The sequence below is a fragment of the Podarcis melisellensis genome (genome assembly GCF_964234715.1).
Source record: "Podarcis melisellensis genome assembly, chromosome: 10".
Taxonomy (NCBI): Eukaryota; Metazoa; Chordata; class Lepidosauria; order Squamata; family Lacertidae; genus Podarcis; species Podarcis melisellensis.
The window spans coordinates 35,706,051-35,729,067 of NC_138542.1; the positions used below are offsets into that span (position 1 = coordinate 35,706,051).

General features: G+C 39.5%; 1 protein-coding gene and 1 long non-coding RNA gene across 3 annotated transcripts in view; one reads left to right on the forward strand and one right to left on the reverse strand.

Annotated features, from left to right (window-relative positions):
* The window catches only part of LOC309379526, a 28,827-nt gene extending 10,231 nt beyond the window's left edge, over positions 1-18,596 (forward strand). Inside the window, exons 2-5 of one of the 2 annotated variants that reach the window (XR_014172532.1) lie at positions 1,977-2,052; positions 4,553-4,636; positions 15,310-15,435; positions 18,283-18,596. This is a non-coding gene — a long non-coding RNA (uncharacterized lncRNA). Of the gene's footprint in view, positions 1-1,976; positions 2,053-4,552; positions 4,637-15,309; positions 15,555-18,282 lie in introns of those variants that run through there. The other variant, XR_014172533.1, reaches the window with a different exon arrangement.
* The window catches only part of PAWR (pro-apoptotic WT1 regulator), a 60,128-nt gene that overhangs the window by 15,901 nt on the left and 21,210 nt on the right, over positions 1-23,017 (reverse strand). The window contains exons 2-3 of the mRNA XM_081928749.1: positions 5,551-5,679; positions 403-437 (exon numbers count right to left, since the gene is read on the reverse strand). Of these exons, the coding sequence (XP_081784875.1) occupies positions 403-437; positions 5,551-5,679 (164 nt within the window). The remainder of the gene's footprint in view (positions 1-402; positions 438-5,550; positions 5,680-23,017) is intronic.

The following is a 23,017-nucleotide window of genomic DNA, read 5'->3' on the forward strand; positions in this document are numbered from 1 at the left end:
AGCTCAATGTTGATTAGCAGGATGTTGGAGGGTATGCATTTTCCCAAACCAATCTTTCAACTCTTAGCTAATTCCCTGGTTCTCCAGTAAGTTCAGAAGCAATAAGACCTCCATCAGCAGTTGATTTTCGTTTTGCTCTGTACTTAGGTATTTAAGTGTGGGCACTTTCTTTTATAATACTGAATTTATTCAATGTTTGCTAAATTGCATATTTTTTCTCCTGTTTGGATTTCTCGGTATGTTTTGTAAGTAGACTTCTCTCCTCCACCCAAATGCTTTGTATTTTGGTAAGTGAGTGTTCAATGTAAGCTGTTTTGGGCACAGCTCACTCTGGTAAGGTGTCATATAAATAAACACAGTCTATCAATATTTGACTTTAAAATATACTGGTGAGTCCCTTACCTTTTGTATCTGTTTGAAATTGTCCTAGAGGTGTCCTATGAAAACAAAACAAAATCAATTAGAGTCAAATTTAATATACAAAATGGCTGATTTAAGGCATTACTTGCTCGTAATAATGGGCAAATCAAATCAAAATACGGGACAGTCAAACCCAAAGTTATACAAGCATTTCTGGTGTGCCCAGAAATACCATTCTCTGATCAGTGAGTTTAGTGGGACTAGTAATTATGTATAAAAGCACTCATGCAAGGCAAGGACAGACTGCACACACAAGCACACAGCTCATGTATATTATGGCTTAACAAAACACACTTTATGACTCAGCATTGCATGCAAATGTGGCCAGTGACAAATGATAAAGCACCATCACATTTAAATTCAAGATACAGCTATGCCTTCACCTTGAGCTTAGCTTTGGCTTTAACCAAATTGAAACTGTGTCTCAGAACAGAAGCTTCCAAGTGGTTCCTGAATGAGAAACGGCTTCTGGATTTTAAAAGCCAGCAGTGAGTTAAGTTGGTATATCTTTTATAATTTATATCCCACCTTTCTTTTGAACTGAAAAAAGGAAGGTTATGAACACTACAAACGTGTGGGGGTGGGAGTGAGAATAAATGCATAAAAGGTAAAAGAACAAAATTATAGTTAAACACTAAAAAGCACTTTAAAAAGATCAGTAAGCAGCTCGTGGCAGGTGGGGGGGGAGAGGAGGATATTTTAGTAGCAACCTTCACAGAACTAGCATGTTCACCACCAGAGAAAAGGAGAGCACACAGAATTAGGGACTAGAAAAAAGACATTGTGGTGAAGACTAGAATTAATGTATAATTCTCATTGTAATGGCAGAATGCATTTCAGCCGACTCAAACTTAAACCACAGGACCATGACTTTGGCCCTAAAAGAAGAATAGAAGTCTTAGGCCTGTTCTCATTTCACAAATTGCAAAACCATTTTTTTTGGGGGGGGGAGACATCTATTCAATAACACAGACCACCATGCCCACCCAATTTATGTCCCGCTAACTCTACAGCACGAGATCATGCAGTGCACCCAATTGTTAACCACTATAGCTAAGATACAATGTAAGATTTCTGTTGGTTAATCACACATGCATTTCATGCTTGCAACATTCCCCCAAACATCCTTTACTCGTGGGGTCTTTTTGACTAGTTATAACAAAAAAAAAGGCCTACACATAAAAGCATGGAAAACTTCCCCCTCTTTTGTAATTTGCTGCAGCTAGTTTGGAAGGAACTTTTGGCAATTAGCATGCCACTACAAAGCTCTAGGGAAACTAGTGTCAGGGAGGCTTTCAGTGCTGTTTACTAACAGGAACTCATACTAATACATCAAACCTCTGTATTCCCACACAATTAAATAGTCACCAGAGGCTTAGAGATATGACATAGTTATACATATTGCCTTTCACATTGCTGGAATAAATAGTATTTCTCTTGAATGTTTTATTACTGGCAACATACAGCAGCTCATTCTTTTGCTTGCTCACTCACTCACTTAGATTTTAAATGAAGATTTAGGATAAAATGTAATCTTTTTATTATTATTTCAACAGAATTCTGAAGGTGGAGCAATGGGAAAGTTAAGTGGACAGGACAGATTGAATTTTGGAACATTTTCCTTTTGAGAAGGTCTGTTATTATTCTATAATTTCTATCCCACTCTTCCTCCCAAAGAAACCCAGGGTTGTAAACACCTAAATAGTAAAACAGTAAAAACAAAAGCAAAAATAGAAACAGATTTAAAACACATAAACAATTACAAGCCCCTGGAAGCATTTAGAAACAGTCAGAAATCATTCAAGTATAGCAGAAACACTGGGCAGGATTCACCTAATGAATCCCGTCAGTGCACTTGCTTTCACCTCCCTTTCCTTCCCCCACACCCGCAGGTGCCCCTTGAAATGGCCTTGGGGGAGAGAACCTCCAGAACAGGACATGGGGGAAGAGAGGCAGGGTCATCCTGTCTGTCAAACTGCAATGTGACACTGGATTCCAGTCAGTATCTTTCAGCCATCAAATGTATGGGTAAACAGGAACGTTTTCAAGCTTTTTGTCCTGAAAAGTTAGTGCTTAGGGAGACAGACACACCTCACCAGGGAGGGCATTCCACAAACAGGGAACTACAACTGAGAATGCCCTATCAAGATTCACCCTGCACCATCAACAGGGCCTCCCCCACTTATCAGTCACTATAGGAAATACTGAGCTAGAGGGACCATAATAAGAACACAAGAACAGAGGGGAAGTCCTGTTTCACAAAGCCAAAAGTCAATCTAGCCCAGGCATAGGCAAACTTGGCGCTCCAGCTGTTTCTGGACTACAACTCCCATGATCCCTAGTTAACAGGACCAGCGGTCAGGGATGATGGGAATTGTAGTTCCAAAACACCTGGAGGGCTGAGTTTGCCTATGCCTGATCTAGCCCAATATCCTATTCACAGTGGCCAACCAGATGTCTAGGAGACACCAGCAAGCAGGACGTCTCCTTACTTGTGATTCCCAACAACTGTTACTCAGAGGCATTCTGCCTCTGACAGTGGAGCAAGAACACCTTTAAATTGCTCAAGAGGTCTTTCCTTGTAAGCTCATTAAAGATTCATGCAGCAGTCTTACCCAAACTTTAACAATTGTCTAAAAGGGATTAGTGCTGAAAAGATGAAGTCATTTTAATCTACAGGCAAAATGACAACTTTGAAATGAAAATTACTTATTTCTGGAAGCAAGATCAAAATTAGGCTGGTGACAATGGAGGTGCTCCAGGATCTGTTTGCCATCCTTTATCAAAAGAAAAATATTAGTTTATTGTCTCAGCTGTTCAGGGGCAAGCCAGCTCCATTTTATATTTATTAAAAAAATAACTTTTTGGGAACATGACTTGATGTTTATTATTAATTATCTACCAGACACAGAAGAGCAGGGATGGAAAAAAAGAAATATTTTAGTGCTGCTTTTAGGCTGTTTCATTTATTGTATAGTTGGTTAGCTTGGTTGGTTTTTTCCTGTTTCATCACTGTAGGCCTGTTTGCTTGTTTTGCTTTACTTGTAAGTCATCCTGAGGGCTCTATGGAGCCATGTAGCAGAGCACAAATAGGAATAAATTAATTTAAATAGGAATAAATAGGAATATTAGGAATAGGAATAAATTAATTTAAAAGCTAAAGACACTGCAACAGTGTTGAAACTCCTCACCTGTAATATGTATGAGTTTCACAAAAAATGCTGCCACCTCTTCAACTATTTGTCTACAGACCATTCTGAAATTGACAGCAGACTTCAAAGTGGTAGTTCTCTAACCTGCCTGCTGCTTTCCAGATCTTGAAGACAGCATATAGAATCTTTTGCAAACTCCAAATATATAAAAGTCCTCCCAAAGATGGACATTTATGTTAATGATTCATTGTGGATAGGAGGGAGTCAACATGCCACCATACCAGGGTTTTGTTGTTTCAGCCCTTAATTTATAGCCTGTTTTTAAAAAATAATTTTCAGACTGAAATGTTATTTGAATGTCTTTGCTCATGATGGCTAAGGTTTGTTCCAGTTTTCAAACTGACTCCCTGAATATGCTTCACAATTTGTATCTCATGTCAAATATCCCACAAGGGCTCTCCCAGATTAAAAGTGCTCAAATAAAGGAGGTGTCCAGAATCTACTACAGCAACTATGATAGTGACAGATATGCACAACTGCAAACACACAAACATCCCTGCTGCCCCCCTTCTGTGTTTCATTGTGGTGCTACTGGCTGGCAGACTACCACCCACAGGAAATGATTTAGGAATGCAGTTAGCACAACCATACGCCTGTTTTTAAAATGCCATTATGCTAATGTCAACAAGAGAGCCCCAAATGGAAAATGGCTATAGATGTATGAAAGTCTAATCAATTCTTTTTTCAAAAAGCACTAAAAACATTGAAAGAATTGCAAGAGTAAACCACAATGCAATTTCTAGTATCTAAATGAAAATGCTTTATGGTATGTATTTTGAAAGGCTGGGGCAAATTAACTATTTTAAAAAATGCAGAACTATTGTCTTAATATTGTCTTAATAAACTAAATCTACTTTTGTGCAGATAAATGAATGGAAAAATTGGATGGAAAATTTCCTGACTCTTCCTTTCCCTTGCAGTTATCCATAGCCACTGAAATGCCTCTGGATATTTGAGGGGCCCTCCTAAACAATATGTGACGTAGTGGAACTAACCAAAATTAGGTGAGCCTCACCTAATTTAAGGCCATACTCCCCAGCAGCCTATCCAGTATTGTTCATTGTGCAGCAGAATCACACGTGGCTGCAGAGGACAGTACATTTTCTTTCCATAAATGTCACTGGAATCCTAGAATTGTAGAGTTGGAAGGGACCTCAAGGGTCATCTAGTCCAACCCTTTGCAATGCAGGAATCTCAACTAAAGTATCCATGACCAAGAAACAATTTGTTAACTGGGATGCTGAAAGAAGTGTGAGATCAATTCTGTTTTAAGGAAACGTTTTCACCTTCCTTGTGTTAAAAGAAAGACCATATCACTGCGTATTGTAGCAGACACCCTAGAGCCTTAAGAAACAAAACAACCACTTATCTTTCAGCCCCGTCTTTTAAAATTTGCCCTTGCCAGTTAGCATTAGGCCTGATGTATTGAATACTTGCCCTTGCCAATTAAAATTTCCAGTTCTAATAATACATACCCTTATTGGTCTGACAGTCAAACAATGTAATGGCGACAATGCCTATCATATAGATGAGGGTTTTTTAACCTTTGGGGGCCTCTTGTGGGCACCACAAACCCACACTGAAACTAAGTGAACACCACAACCTATACTACTGGCTGCATTCAAGCCTAATTTCAGTGGGGGGTGGCAGAGCAGACCTTGTGGGTACCAGGGAAGGCCCCTGTGGACAGATCTACATTGCTGACGCTTGGTATAGATGTTTAGTCAGAAGAACCAGTGTGTGTTCACAATAAGCATTAAACTGAACATTAAAATAAAGTTAGGTACTGGAAGTTACTTATTTCACAAAGCTGAGGTACCAAGTTTGGCAAACACATTTACCCAACTCTTACAGAGGCAGAAGTAGTGGTGTGCTGAATCTCTTGAAGTTCAAAGAAAACAGTGTTGAAACTCCTCACCTGTAATATGTATGAGGCACTTGGGTCTGCACTGGCTGATTCATTCTGCACTGTGTTCTGTTGTGTGATTGCATCTTCCCTTTTACGCTCCTTTTGTCCTGCTTCATCATCATCATATTCGTCCAAGCTCTACAAACAAAACACATTAATGGTTATGGTTTGGTGGTTGTGGTTGTTGTTGCTGCTGCATGACCATTCAAAGTAGTACGTACAAGGCATGAATTTGTTGGTCAAGATCAAATGCTACTAGCCTCAATGCTTATGCTCTGCTTCCACAGCTGGAGGAAGTGATGTTTCTAAATACCAGTTGCTGGAAGCTACAGGAGGGTAGAGTGCTCTTGTGCTCAAATTCTGTTTATGGGTTTCCCATAGGTATCTGGTTGGCCACTGTGAGAACAGGATGCTGGACTAGATAGGCCATTGGCCAGCAGGCTCTTCTTAAGTTCTTCTTTGTTAAGTTAAATCAAAGAGGAATAGGAAACCTTTGACCCATTCCAGATGTTGTTGGACTCCAAGTCCCATTTCCTCCAGTCAACCATGGCTAATGGTCTGGGGTAATGGGAGCTGCAGTTCAACAACATATGGAAGACCACAAGGTACCCACTCCTGGGTTAAGTGTAAGATGCAGTGGGCTATATTACATCTGGCTAGACAGAATAATGATCAAGACTCTACATGAGGCAGCTTCATATGTTCTTCACAGGATACAAGTTATAAAACAAAAAGCAATTGTTCAAGCGGAGAGGTCAAAGCGAAGACTTTGCTATTAGAACTCTTGCATTTTTCATCAGCATTTCTTTTAAGTCTGCAAGTATAAAATGAAGCAAAACAGATGGAAAATTCATAGGGACAGCTGAAAGCTCAGATAGATAATTTAGCCTTCATACTGAAATTTTGGCAGGGGTGTGAAGATTTGTGTAAAGAAACGATAGTGGCTTGTGGTCGAAATCTAGCCTTCAAATGGCCGCAGGCTAACCTTCCCTCTGGTAAACAAAACTTCTCATGATGTGCTTCAAGATGCAGAACACCACTAGTGCTACTTAAGACAAAAAAGTATTTTACAAAGAAAAAGCAAAGTAAATTATCATTGGGCAAATTCTATAATTGTCAGGAGGTTGGGTGAAAGAAAGAGAAGAATCATTTGGTAAGGCAAGCATCTTCCTCCCTGTGAAAAAGTTACTGCCAGACACAACCAGACAACAGTATCCACATGTTTGAGTCACTTGCAGGACTGACTCATAATGGTACACTTTTGTAAGTAGAGATAAACAATAGGATTATTTTAATGCTTATTATCTCTCTCACACACAGTGGGTTGTATCCATCAAAGTCATCCCATTAGGACAAGGACTTACACTTGCACAATGTGACTTCCTCTCCAACTCCTCACACTGTGCCCCTCCCAAATCTATTTTGGGTTTCCCTCCAACCTTCTGCATCAGAGTTGATGGGGTACGTGGGGAGAAGAGAGGTATAGAAACTCCCTTTGCATACATGAAAATCTTTGGGCTAATGGAACAAGTTCATTGGATACAAAAGCATGTCTGCTTTCCCCAGCATCTGTAGGAAAAGAGGTGAATGGGGAGGGCAATCTCAATAGAGCTATAGAAACCTCAACACAGGAGTGGAGAAATAATTTCCCTGCTGATTGCCTCACAATCTGCCTGTAAACAACTCTTCCTCCCACAACATAAAGAATGAGGCACAACTGGAAGGAAGTGTGGGTTGGCAAAGGAGCAACTGTGTTCCCTCCCCCAGATAAATGGAGAGAAGAGAATGACTGGCAGGGAGCAGAAAGAGTGCAAGCACCAAGACATTTTTGAAGGAACGAAAAGCAAAACTACAACACCCTTCTCCACTCTCACTCCCTTTTAACTGCAACCTTGCACATTCACTCCACTTGACAGGGGTCAGCAAGGTTTACCTTGCCTGGACCGGTTCACTCCAGCGGAGATCCCTCCATGGGCTGGATTGCGTGCTCCCACTCACACACATGCCCGTGATTTCCAGCGTCTGTGCAGACATGATTTTCAGTGTCTGTGCATGTGCAGACGCAATTTTTGGCACCATGGAAGCGGGTCCCCGCGCCGTGCTGGTTTAGCGCAGCAGGCAGGGATTCGTTGAGCGGCTGGCGTGGTTCGGGGGCAGCTTGTGGGCCAGTTAAAAGACACCCGTGGGCTGCTTGTGGCCCATGAGCCTTAGGTTGCCTACCCCTGATCTAGCAAGTAATTTCACTTGAAACCTTCCAAGCCAAAGCACTTATGCCCACAACTGCTGGTACTTAATTCACAACCCGTCAGAGGTGCTACCCTTCCCTAACTCAACCTAGACTCAGGTCCTTCATACTATTTTCCAGTTTACTCATCGCATTTCTAGGAACACTACTTCCTCCCATCCCATATGCCAAAGTGGTTTCCTTCATTCTAAGGCTTTTGGATTGTTTCCATTCCCAGAGTACCAATGGCTTAGCATGCATAACAGGCTCTAGGCTCAGTTCCTAGCATCTTCTGTTAGCAGGGCTAGAAAACCCTTGGCCAGATGAGAAAATGGTCAGACTACACTTAAAATTCAGAAGTGCTTCAGGGTACATCTGAAGCCAAATGAAGCCATCAATAGTCCTGGCAGGTCATAGTTTTAAGGGAGAGTTTTCATCCTGTGGCCATTTTTCTTCCCCAAATGTATTTTTCAGCAAATATATTTCTAAAAAGTCGGAAAGCTTCTTAGCAAGGTCTGACTCAACAGTCTTCACCCAGCGTAAGTGCCTCCTTTGACTATGGAAAGCTGGCTTTGATTATGAAAATGAATATACAGATCTTAAAATTGCAATAAAGTATGTTGACGGAGCAAGTGGTGACAGACATGGAAAATGAGAAGCAACTTTGTTTTTTGCCCCTTTATATTAGTCAGACAACTTTGTGTACAATCTGAAGATTTAGAAAGGACGTCCCATCTAACTTCAATTTACATTATATAAACTCAAGTGAGATGAAGAGAGGTTTTTCTTTTTAAATAAGCATCTGGATTCTGTAGATTTTATGGCTTTAAATAAAATGGGATGAGAGAAAAGAAAATCAACGGGTATGCTGCATAACCTTCTTTAAAACAAACAGTAGTTCATTTATTTATTAAAATATTTCTATACCACCATATCATAAAATATCAGAGTGGTTTACGATGCTAAAACACAAAACACCATTATGTTGCAGGTGACTTATCTGTGATATTGCACTGCTGTCTGTAGAGCTCTGGTGTTGGTGCTAATCATACACAGTTGCAAAATTTCAGAGTAGTTTAAGAAAGTGAAAAGTATAATGTATGCATGTTTTCCAAATTTTCCAAAACTAGCTCAAGGTAACTTGAAAGAAAAACACATAACCCTCAGATTGCTGCAAACCTATTATTTTCTCTAGGTATTGTCTGGATTTCTGTGCTGTCACAGAAGCTTGATGAACAAAGAGACTTTCCAGAATTAGGAATGCAGTTCAAAATTTAGAAATAGTCTCCTGGTCTTTAAAAGCCAGATTTCTTCACAAGAACCACTAACCACACATTAGACTTCTTAAGCAAGCAAAGATTAATACAAGGAATGTATGTTAATGCACTGGGAAAATGAAAACATTGAGACTAGACCTCAAAACTGATTATTATTAACACAGCATTTTAAATAATCACAGAATAAAACCCCCAAAAAGCTTCACAGGCAAGAAGTGTTCAGATTGTGGAGCCATCTGAAGATAAAGCTACGTTGGCAGAAAACAGAAGGCAAAAGTCTGAGAAATGCAAGAGGTCTATGATTTGGGGTCACACTGAACAAACTTGGCCTTCAGAGGAATCAAGGTGTTTTAAAAAATAAGCACACAGGAGTCAGGGGAAGAAGAAATATTGATAAAGGCAGAGCAGCAGCCATACCAAATTGTGCCAAACTGTAGAACACACCTTCTTTCGGCAAAGAAACTCACTTATAAGGTGAGTGGTAACCAGAAAGTACATATAACTCCCTGGGTGTGTGGGAGAATGTGAATGTAGGAAAAGGAAGTTAGTTTTTAAAATAAGTTAATTTTTAAAAGACATCCCAAAAAATCTCACTAAGAGAGATCGTCCACGGTAAACAGAAGCAGTTTGAGCAGACTATATGAGCAGACTACACCTTTGTGGCTGCTTCTGCCCCAACCCAAATGTTTCCAATGACCTCTGTCCACACATTTCTTCGTGACAGTGTTTTTAAATAACACATAAGCAGTCAGGTGCCTTCAATGAAGAGGACTGTTTGCTAAACCACATCTCACAGTTACAGAATGCATTGGTATGAGTTCTCATGTTCTAGCCTGTGATAACAATGCTGTTCTAAGATCAAGGGCCATCCCCACAGATTCTACACGACAATTCTTGTTCCTTGTACACCAACACCAAGGTCACAAAATGACACTTAAATCTGTTTCTGAGAACTGATGACATTCTGGTCACTGGTGACTTCAGCTATCAAGCATCCCTGGAACCTAGAGACCTAAAAAGGATGGGTTGGTGGGAAACACCACGCCACACACATGTTGCTCCCCAAGGCTGTATCACTAAAGAGAAGCATCATGGAGGCAGCATCCTAAAGTGGCTACTGGAAAACTAAGAAGTGCCATCCATGTTAGATCCTCTGAGCCACTTGCATATTGAGAAACCTCTAGGAGAGCTGTTCTGTTGCTTGGTGAGAGACAGAAAACGAAGCAGTTGAGATAATTATGCTCAGTCAGCCCTGTGCACATTCTAGCATAGATGCTTTGTTCAGGACAGCTGTGGCCCATTACTATTAGCACCAATAACCCATCTTACAAAACAGACCTCATGAAACCCCCTGCATTCCATATCAGAGGTTTTGAGTCACATGAGCACAATGCAGAGGTAATGAGGAACAATGGTTTCCCTCCGTTATGCCCCTGGTGCCAAGCTCTTTTTCATCAGGAAATGAGGTTGGAGATTCAGAGTGGGAGAGGGAATTGCCCTCAGTGCCAGCCCCAGAAGCACCTAACCAACTTCTTCCAGAAGAGTCCATGGTGACAGTATCCATCCAGCATGACAATGTTGTGTGGCCCTCCTGTGACAACTCCAACTCAGAAGTTCTAGTACAACCACAGTCTCCTCTACTCTGTCACAGTCAATAACTGATACATCAAGCTGGGGTCCTTTAAATAAGAGGCTTCTCTCAGCAACCGTGGAGGTAGCTACTGAGTCATGTAAAGCTCATTTGGAGGATGACTGCTGCTGAAGCAATATCTGAGTTTTGTTCTCATGAACTCCTGAGCCCTGCATGGAGCTGTCCAGGGTAATCTTGGTTTGTCTCTGCTGAAGTCAGCACTCACTGCAGAACAGCTTCAAGTTTGTGAGCACCCCCTTTTCTCACGTCTGTGAGGAGCAGCTTTTGATTCTATACCAACCAGTTTCCCATGATTTCCTGAACTTTGGGAACTGTTTTGTTAAACTATGGTTGGAGACAATTCAGCAGTATTCAGCATAGCTTAAGCCAATGGTAATTAACATTGTGTTCCCCAAATGTTGTTGAACTCCAGCTCCCATCAGCCCCACCCAACATAGCCAATGCCCAGGGATGGTAGAAGTTGTAGTTCAAGGAAATCTGGAGGGATGTTGATATTCTGTGCTACATGAAATAAGAGGTAGAAGGGGGAAATGTGGAAGCACAAGGCTGGCCACACCTTGTTCTCATACTGGACAACCATAGTTGTTGTTTTTTGGCTGAACTAATCAATGGAATTTCAAGGTTTTAATGTCTTTAAATGTTTCAGAGTATCCAAGATTTAAGAGGTAAATTACATAGGATTTTTTTCATTATTTTCTCAGCTTCTATACATTGCTTCTCTATCAACAAGGTACATTTCTGTGTGTTTATTATGTGTGTGGGGATACATATATATTTATATACACACACAAGCATGCATGTGCACACGCACACACACACTGCTTGAATAATCTTCCTGTGATTTTGTATTATTAAAAAGCTACTGGATTCAATAGCCTATTAACAATTCTAAATATGCCGACTCTGATACAACCATTTATTTAAAAGGATACTTACACATCTGAGCTTAATATAGAGAATTGGTCAAATTCCTTAGCACTGCAACAAACACTTGAGATTACAGTAATTATACTTCCTTCTAAACCTCAAGTTGTGGAAACAAGAGCAGCAACAACAAAAAAAGCAGATGCCTAAATCAAGAATGATGAAAACACATGGCTCAAAGAACACAATTCTCAACCAGACTTTGAAACCATATATTGCCAGTGCCATTCACAACTGACTACACCTATCCCTTGGGATAAACTGAAGGTAAAAATACAAGAGAGCAGAATGTCTTTTATTAATAAAAATATATTCCAATCTATTCTACAACCCATTTTGAATTTCAGTATCTGCTCAGGGGATAGAATGGTACTTCTTTCAAAAAATCCACCCACCTCTATTAGCATTTGCAGTTTTTGAGCCTGATCCACCTGACCCTTAATACAGGGAACTGTTTGATTCTTTGCTTAACAAAACCACTCTCTGATGAATTTTAGTCCTCTGAACTTCCTTCAGTAGACTTATTCAAGCCTGAGCAGTTTCATCAGTATAGTCTTTGGGGACCTTTCTATTCCATCTTATTAAATACTTTGCCACCGGGTTATAAACGAACAAGCTGAACAATGGCTATGCAAAGTGACTTGGGAGAGAAAGATGTTCCAAAACCTTGCAACCTTTCAAGGGATAATTAGCCACTTTCCCAATGCAAGCATTCCTCACATTACTTACATTCCTCCACAGCTGTTTTACTTCCGACATACCAGCACAGCCTTGCAATAAATGGCTGCCTGCCCATTTGCTTACTTAGCTCTCCCCCTGTAACTTCCCCTTTTCACCACTGCTCAGTCCCCCCCCCCCCTTCAATCTTCACCTGAAAAGCCCACTCCCACCATCTGGAAGGAAATAAAGTAGTAAACTGCACTGCACTTTTTCCTGGGTGGAAAGAGCACCATGGTACTCACATAGGCTTGCCTATTAGCTTAAAAGGTGATCCATACAGGGGGACTTACTGTCTAACACTTCAGAAAGTAGTAAGAATGGGAGAGGAGAATCTACCATCACTCAAGACAACCTCAACCCTGAGTCTCCATGCTGCTACCGAAAAACAAAAAGTATCAGAATTTGTAAAATTAGTTGGTATGTTAGATATTCTTGGGAAATTTGACAATAACCTTTGACTCATGCTTCAAGTAGTACACAGAACACACATTTAAAATTGAGGGTGGGGAGATGTCTCATTTTAGTGGAGGAATAGGGAACATAACAGGCTAGAAAATTTTTGGCCTACAGGGAATCTTATAAATTTAGATCAATATTTATTTCCTTCCTTCCTTCTTTCTAACCTTGTACAGACATGGCACACATTTTTAATGAATAAGAGTTTTATTGCATTTTTTGTATTTGTGAGTACTGCTTGAAAATGGAACACTTAAGAAACTTTCACCTATTTGATTTTCTGGTGCAATGATGCAAGAACAATTATGTTTGATCTAAATCCAAAACAAAAGTGCTATTAGGAATGATTGTAAAACAAGGAGTGGGAGATCTGTGGTTTCTTTCCAAGAGCAGCTTGCAAGATGGCATCTATTGTACCTTTAAACAACTAAGCAAAACCAACTCATTGGCCACATTCAAAAGTAATATCCTCCATCCAACAAACTATAATTGACTGTTGTGGGAATTTCAAGGGGTTAACCTATTTCTAGACAAGGCAGGATGAATTCAACTGCTGAGTCTGATTTGACATGAAGACTATTTTGTTTTGAAAGCATTTGCAGCACCCACAATCTGCAAAAAATTGTGGTTTATGCAAAAAGTTTTTAGAACCATCACAACAGCAGCATTGCAGTAACTAAATTCCACAGAGGTGGAAGTCAGATGCTACTGTTCACAGTATTAAAATGTGCAGTTAATTTTTCTAACTGCATGTTAAAGCCTGTAATAATGTCCCTTAGACAACAGACAGCTGAATGAGCATCTGAGGGTGAAAAGGAATGTTTTCATAGGCACAGTTAGTAAATACCAATGGTTGTAGCAGACATTCTTCCTTAAATGGAAGCTAACACTGATTTAGCTGAAGTGCTTTTTGCTGCAATAGATGTGACTGCCTAGCTATTAACCTTTGCAACACCTTCAGCTAGAAGACACAAAAGCTGAACACTTTAGCACAAACAATTGCTTTTAAATTCATTTCTTGTTATATACTTTAGATCTCTCAAAATCTCCTATGTCCGGTTTCTACAGAAAGCAACTGAAAAGTAAGAACAATTTTAGATTTAAAAAATTCACCTCAAACTAGGCTCATACTTTTATCAGCTGAGATTAGGAGTGTTACAATATTTCTTAGGGAGGCATGAACATTTAAATATGGTAAACCCAGTATGAAGAGTTTCTTATTCCTTATCTCCATCTCCTCAAAGTCCAATTGTATTTTAAAATTAGACATAATTCTGGGATATTCATATTTCCAAACTAGTTTGTACAAATGTAGAAATAATAATTTAGAAATAGTTCTAAGTGGCATGTTGATATTAAGTGATTTAGAAATTTTATGGATCTTTTAAATACATTTTTATTTTGGAAAAAGCAGTAAATTAAAACAAACTTTTCTGATAGTCTGGAAAATGATCTTAAGATGTGTGGGGCAATTGAACTGCCTTCTCTCTTTTTTGACTGCAGCTTTCATAAATAGTAGACTGCAATTTCTAGGGACATTAAGTGAACGGCATTGGCATATGATAAACTTGCACGTTCTTGATTTAGGCTATGTTCTGATATAATGCTAAACATGGATTAGTACACGGGTAGTCAACATATCACCTTCTGGTTATTTCAGACTATAGCACCCTTTATCTCTGGCTGCCAGACATACTGGCTAGGGCTGGTGGGTGGTGCAGTCCAAAACATCTGGAAAATACCATGTTGGCAACCTCTGCTTTAAAAGGTTGAGAGAGAAAGTCTAACACACACACAGGTTCATAGGCTCTTCCCCTCCAGTGTGGCCATGAGGAGGACATCAGAAGCTTCTGCTTCCACTTTAAACTGAGCAGAGTTTAGCTTGTCATCCAAACCCTAAACTGTGGAGAACCTTAATTACGGCTAGTTAAAAACAAGTCAGCTTCATAAGCTCTGGGCAGATCCATACCATATATTTAAAACACATCAAATGCACATTAAACACATGTAATTTGCCCCAAAGAATCCTGTTAAGTGTGATCCCCCCCAGAACTACAATTCCCAGCACCTTTAATAAACTACAGCTCCCAGGATTCTTTGGGGGAGGTTATGAGCTTTAAATGAGAATTGAATGTGTTTTAAATGCATGGTATGGATCTGCCCTATGATTTGAAGATGAACCACTATTTGGCAGTGTTTAGACATGAGGGAGAAGGATGGGGTGGTGAGCCTGTAGACTGTTAACAACATCTGGCTTATTATTCCTTCGATGAATTTTTCCCAATAGTCTGATTCAACACTTTCTGGGCCTAGAATTACAGTATAAGTAAATCTGATACCTTTTCAAGACTGCATGCATCCTCCTATTGTAAGGTTTTCATTTATTGAACTAATTTTGATATGGTGAACAAATCGTTGTGTGGACCAATTTAATGGTAGAAATAAACTATATCACTGCTATGTCCCTCCTCCATTTTTGCAAAAACTGAAATTGCCATAATGTTTTCATTTTGAAGTTCCAAGAGAGGAAACAGAACATTACCTGGCAGCTAACTACTAGACTGGATGAGCAGAGGTTCTGAAGGCAAGGCATCAACTTGCCAAAATCCAGGCATCAATACTATATAAGGCATTTGGAACAAGTATTTATTCATTCTTCCCCTGCTGCCCCGCCTCCAACCTTTTCTTCCTGTAGTGAAGCAGTTGTTTACAAGGACAATGTTCTCCCAGCAAGAGTTAATGATTGGTACAATAAGAAAAGCATGGCTTCATTCTCAACATTCCACTAAAGCAGCTTCTTCTAAAATTGGGAGGGAGGAGAAAAATGCCCAATGACCCAGAAATCTAGTCATGCTACAAACCACTAACAAAAGGCTAAAAGAATAGAAAGGGTGGTAGTAGATGTCGTGTCTTGCAACGTAGCCCCTGCCCCCTATTATACTCACAGTGCATTCAGTTTTGTTATCAATACGCTCACTGTTTGTGATCATTACCTTTATGATCGTTGCCTTTGCTGCCTGAAATCCTGAGTGTCTGAATACTTATTGACATATACGTTAAGGAATTCCTACCACTGCTTAAAAAACCACAGGTTTCTGAAAATTTAATTACCCTGAAGGAATAAAGAAGAATGGGTCAACTAAAGCTTATAAAAGTAAACATTAAGTGGAAAATAGTGTTGTTGTTGTTTTAAATATCACTATAATGTCACACATCATGCAAGTATACAGTACTAGTTCTTTGCTAGTTTAATACAAATTTTTCATGATTCATTCATTTAATTTTCTACAATTAAGGTGTAAAAAGTTGTTAAATTATTTCTTGATTTCCAAAAGCTGGCTGAAATAATAAACAGAAGATGGCATCCAATGCTCTTGTTCCATTAGTGCTAAATTATTCTGCTATTGATGCTACATTGGATTCAGTCCATATTAGTTTATGCAGGCAACAGACTTGCAGTTCTAGATACCACTGAATAGAATATACTTTCCAACCCAGGCTCAAACAGCACAACAAACTTCTCAATTATAATTTGCAGCTGCAACCTATACCTACTCACCTGGATGTAAATGTCACTGAATTCAATGGGTGATACTCAATGTTGTGTGGGCAGATGCAAGCTCAAACAATTAACCTTTCCCTCTCATGAAGACCTCAGTTCTCTTTTTCCTCCCCATCTTTGGGTGGTTCTGGGACTTCCAGGGTGCGGAGGTAAAAGAAAGATTCCTTGTCTGAAAATCATCTTTCACTAACACAGTGCTGGATATCAGCCAGTGGGATTACTTCTGAGTAGAGATGTACAGGATTGCACTCTTACTGACTTTCAAAATATCTGTTATTTCTTTAGCATTCCACCACTATACGACAGCCATTAATTAAGTTCCAATGATGTAAAAGTGGTTAATGTAATGGGTTATGTACAATTCAGTCAGCCTTCCTTCAAGTCCTGCATCCCCATTATACATACCGTATTTACTTGAATCTAATGCTCACATTTTTTGGCCAAATTATATTGTGAAAATTAAGGTGTGCATTAGATTTGAAGGTACATTTACATTTGCCAGCAAATACTTCTTTTGGTTTACGCAAAGTTAATGATTTACATTACGTACACTGGTGTTCAAAGTGAAAGAACAGCAAAATTCACAACCAATTAAAATAAAACAGCAGCAAAATCTAAGACACTCTAGCTAAAGACGACCACTGAAATTGAGCAAGGTTGAAGCCTCCACTCACCAGCTGGTGCAGGAAGGATGCAATCCTGCTGGCTGCAGTAAACTGTTTAATCAGCATATTGTACACAGGGAACACACTGTGGAAGCAAGCCCCAAAAAGGTTTTTTTTTTTAAAGTGTCCCAGGGCAGGAAGAGGACACCTAACACAGGACCATTTCCTTCCCCCCTCACCCTACCAATAACAGAGGCTTTCAAAAGCCTTAATTAAACATTATTTGGGGCAAGATTCTGGTTGAGTCTTCCCCAAGTTGGGTTGGGGGAAGGTATGCATAGACCTAGAAATTAACACATTACACTATCCATTTATGAACCTCAGTTTTGGTTTCTTAGAATTCTCATGAGCAATAGCGGGTAATTTCCACTAGTTCTGTGGGATGTAATCCACTGGAGCACTCAAGTACAACAATCCTTGTTTGTCTAGAGTGGACATAGACAGGGGGATGTTAAGCCAGCCAGCTGAACTTCCTGTTACACCTGGTCTGAAGATCCTCCCCCTGCATGTGACCAGTAGGTGGGCATGACCCTTGCAGACCCCCACAAAAGGTCCAGTCACACAGCCATCTCTCTCTTTTGATGCAATTTCTTCTCTTGGACTGCACTGCTGGCTCCCAGCCAGCAGCACATGGGCCCAGGCTCATAAAGGATGTAAGCCCACTCTATCTGAAACTACAAGCTAAAGCCTGCCTTCAGGGATCATACTGTGAACTGAATTCAAGTAAACTTTTCATTACTTTTAAAGAAGACTCTTGTGACTTTATTCTTTTAGGAGAGAATCAAAGGGGTCTTACCAGGAATACACACCAATCTGGGGGTGCTAGATTGGATTGCTTAACTAAAGTGATTCAAATGAATCTGCAACTAGCTTCTTGCTGTGTATAACGGGGAATGAACTCTGCTATATATATGTGTGTGTGTGTGTGACTCATTAGCGTGAGTTAGGAAGGATAATATTTAATCAATATATCCTCGCCTACTATCCACAAAATTCCCCTAGTTTTCTTATATAAAGGTACATAAAATTTCTGAAGCACTGTTGGATGGTTTTCTCAGTATCCAATTTCACCTGCGTACCTGGTTTTCCTCCTCCAGTTTGTTTCATGGTGGGACTTTCCTAACATTCTATTTTCCCCATATCCTACACTGCAACTTCTTCCTCCTTCCTGTTCTTTACATTTTTGTTATAAACGTGTAAAACAGCAGCAGCTTCTTTCCAGCTAACAAAACCTTCCATTTTTCATTTGGGTTGGTTTTCAGCATACAGAAGAGCAGTCAAAATTCACATGGTACATCAGCAATTCTAGGAATTTTAGAAGATATTTTGGTGCTGAGGTGAGGCTTCTGAAGGAAATTTTCATTTAGCAAACAAAAGTTTAAAAATAAACTGGTATCTCATTTACCTCTGACAGCAGCTGGTGAACAGCTGTTGCCACAAATCAATTGGATCAAAAACACTCACTATCCAAACTGGATGAAAACTCTGGAATCAGGAAACAGATTCCTTCTGCGCTCCAGTTGGACACCTAGCTAAATTATGCAATACAAGTGAGTATATTGTTTATCTTTGCTTCCTAGAGAAGACTATCACCACTTTTCACTCCATTTAATCTTGCACAAGAGTCTACAAGATTCCCCTACAAAACAGAGATCAATTTAAAGTATAAATGTAGGGGAGGTGGCCAATGGGCAGTGGTTGTTGCTCCCCATATTAATAATCTTTGCCGCTTGCAAAACAACCCCCCCTACAATTTGGGTGTTCTTGAAGGAGGGTTACACCTTAATATTCAGTTTCCGTTTTCCAGAAATGGAGACAACAGGCTTGGATACACTTGAGTTTATAGCTCCTGCACATAGAATTGAAGTGTAGAATTATGCTGTACAAAAAAATGGGGGGGGGGGGTAAGGTTTCTTCATTAGGCTTAGTTCATAAATTCCACTAGCGGAGAAAGCACACTTAGGCTACATTCTGCAACATATTTACGTTAAAGTAAGCTCCACTAAACAAAGTAGAATTTACTTCTGAGCAAGTACATATAGGATTGTGCTTCACAAGCAAGAATTTGGACAGTTTCAAAGATTCCCAGATTTCATGTACACTACAATAGCCTTAGTATTTAAATATCTGTGCTGTAAATTGAATGCAGCAAGTGGGCCAAGAGCATCACTTGGTTAAGATGTTTCAGGTGTTGATCTGTTCAGTAAGCTGAACAGGAGACCCCTTGCGGCCTCATGTTAGAGCAGGGTATATCAAACTTATATTCCCAAAATAGAAATGCTTTCCCCACCTACATTTCTTCCCAAAATTCTCTGGCAAACAAGCCTCTTGAAACAGATTAACCTTTAGCATGTGGTTAAATATTTAGTAGCATTCTTCCTTTGCTAAGTTATTTCCGCTTTTCTTACAGGGAATTTACTGGAAAGCCCCTTAGCACCTATGTGTCAGATTTGCTCAGAGGAGTTTCAGTTGATTCTGCCAGAGGATTCAGAAAAGTCACAGCATGGGTTGAGACTTAACTTGCACTCTAGATCTTTGCCTATCCTAGCTGGTGAAGGCTTGTTAGCATAGTAATTATCACAGTTTTCTCATAAGGGCAGATTCCAGCTATCTTGGAGCAGTTATCCCATTGAATTCCTTATGACTGAGTATTGTATTTAATGTTGCCCATGAAAGAACTGACAGAGGTCATATGGGGGCATGCTCTTGGATTCCCTGCTTGCGGCTGCAGCATGACTGTCTGTTATCAGTTTTGACTGATTCACTGGCAGTCCCTGTTGCTGGGAGAGACCTTTCCAGTGTCATCCATGGTTTGGTGATCTCATATTTCATACATGTTATCACCTGCTTTAGAGCTTATTTGTTTCCTGTCCCAGTTCAAAGTGCTTGTCCTTACCAGTAAACCACTATATAGTTTTGGTTCCAATTATCTCTGGTTTGCAGAAATCAGGGGGACAGCCTTTTCTATGGTGGCACCCATCTTACAGAACCAAGTCCTCTCTGAGTGCCAACACTGATGTTTTTTCAGTACTTACTAAAATTGTTTCTCGTGTATATTTTACTTATTTGACAATTTTACTATTTTATTATCATTATTTAATGAATGCCTGTACACAATCAAGATTTTTTGAAGTAATGGAACGGTGGTAGTGGGGGTGAAATTCCACTAAATGTGTCCTTTCAAATAATAGCAGGCTTGCTCCTTTAAACTTGATTGAAGGTAACCTGATAATAAGTTGTGACAAGGTTGGCACTTTAATTTACAGCCAGCAGCACTCGAGAATTCCTTATCCATGCCTAGTGCAACTTGCCATAACAACATTCAGGTTATCAATACAGACAATTGTAGCTCTCCTGCACATCAGCTGCCAAAAGCCTCATTCTCCTCACATTTTCAATGAATGGTTTGACATCACTGCCCTCATTAAATCTGCGGCTGCAAATTCCTGAGATTCATGTCTTCGTTATCTGCTTGTGTAACATGAAGAGGGCTAGCATTTGACCTTTTCCTCATCTGTACCTGGGATGGGTAGCGGTGCATGAAATGCTGGCAGTCAGAATATTAAACAATGGTATTCTCTTCAATTGTTTCCTGACAGAAAGCCTTACACTGTATACTAATAATTCTCTAAGTGCCAGTCATTTTGTAGCCAAAAAAGGCACTATCTACACACAAGAGTCTGGGGAGCAAAAGGTCTGCACAAATAAAATAAAAAAATACTAAAAGTGCAGCCCAATGAGAACTGAGCATGCTTTGCAAGGGGTGGAATGTGGAGTGGAAGCACATGGACTAAGAACTGAAGAGTTTTGTTACACCCCATTCAATGCATAAAATGAACTTTATTAAGTAGTAAGACAGTCTTCTAAAAAGTTGCTGCATTTGAATGTACTAAAATGTAACTTAGCATAACATGAACCAGTGTTGGGGCTCATGTGCTGCCTGCTTCCTCTATTCTGGTATAGCTGTGAAGGAAACTAGAAGCTATAGTGGTGAATCTTGCCTATGGTTTATTGAAACAAGCTAGCTTCATAAAGGACTGATTGAAGTTGTTTCAGTAAACCATTTAATACTACTCACAGGTTGCCTGGGTTTAACTATATTGTACATGCTAAACTGTGGACAGTTAAAAACAGAAATGAAAGCTTCTGATTGCCTTCTCACAGCCATGACAGAAGGTGAAAGGGAATGGGACAGGTGATAAGCCTAACACTTGCCCACATAACACTAAAACATAATTTGGCATTACAGCCCAATGCAGCTGGTACTAAACATTAGAATGAGGCACCCTCAAGACATTGTTGGACTCCCATAAGCCTCAATCAGCAAAACCAATAGCGAGGGATGACGAGAGTTGTAGTCCAACAACATATTGGCTACCCCTGTTCTATTTTACAACACTGAATAAAAAAGTCTAACAATGGGGCTGCAAGATTTATATTTACAAGATCCACACTTGCAAGATTTATATTCCAATTTCAGATTATATTTCAGGTTACCAGCAAATTTTGCAACATTATTTAGGTTTGCATTAAAAAAACCACCTGACAAATGTTAAAAGCTTCTAAAGTTATCAACGGACTATTGCAATTTGTTCCAAATGTGAAAGACAAAAGAATTGCATAAGACATCTTCTTCAAATGAAGTCTAAATTCACAACTGAGCAAGTACGTGATATAACAAATAATTGTTGATGTCTTTAAAACAAGCCATTAACAATTTTAGGCTGCATCCACATATATTTTGTTCAACACATAAGGTTAGACGGATCAAGACTTAAAATAGATACAGTGAAATCAATCAAAGTCTCATCAATTTCAGTGTCTACTCAGACTCCAAGCCTTAGTTCTAAATTCTAAGAATTAGAAATAATTCAGTATCCAAAAATATGTTATGTGTGCAACAACTGTGTTACAATTGCACGTGTATTTTTTTTTGCTGGATGGTTCACCCTTTGTAATAAGATTTGTTATACATTAAGTCTCTTGTATTTCAATAGGAGCTGAATATGTCATTACCTTAAATGACCTTGCTAGGATAATTTGGCCCTTTAGTCTTCCTTCATTATGTGCACAAAGGATTTGCGAGGATTGTGCACTGCCAGATTTTTGAACAAGAAGGGGAATGGCATTTCAAGAGACAAGGCATGCACACAAAAGGTTCAGTGGTCTCACAAGCTTTGTTCTCTGGCTAACTATAGTTCCTTTGTGATTTGTACTTGTAATTTTCCTCAATACAACCAGGGTAAGACTAAACATGCAATTTTGAGAAATGGTTTTAAGTACAGTCTGTAGCTAATGGAAATGTTTTATTTTGTCTAACATTTGTATAGCAGATCTCTGATCTTCTTAACTACAAAATCTTATTCTTTTTTTAAAAAAACACTCTCCTCCTCCAACAGTTGTGAAATGCCACCTGATCATTTGCAGTTACTTTATTTCAACAATGATCAGATATTAGTTAACATATATCAGGCACAGGGCAAATCCCAGCTGGGTTGACAGGCAAAGTAGCTAGAGCTAATAGTTATAAACATTTCTCCTTTGCAGGTTTGTTAATAATAAAAATAAAAACAATCTTTTTTAAAAAAACAACAACTAAAAAATCAAATCCTGGAAGTATGGATTTGGATAATCCAAACACAATTCCACTTATGAAATTCTATGAGAAAGCAAATGAACACAGGATAACAGTAAGTTACCAAACTATTGAGGTTGCCCAGTTGAACTGTCATGGACATGCAGTTGGTTTAAAACTTGAAGCAAAAGCTTCCAAGCTCCTCCAACCGGTTGTGAAAGAGGGGGAAGTATATGAGTGCTGCAGGTTCCTCCACACAGCAGGAATCCATGGTTTCCCATTACAGTCGTACCTTGGATCACAAACACCTTGGTACTTGGACATTTGGCTCCCGAACGCCGCAAACCCAGAAGTGAGTGTTCTGGTTTGCGAACATTCTTTGGAACCTGAACATCTGACAGGGCTTCCACGGCTTCTTGCAG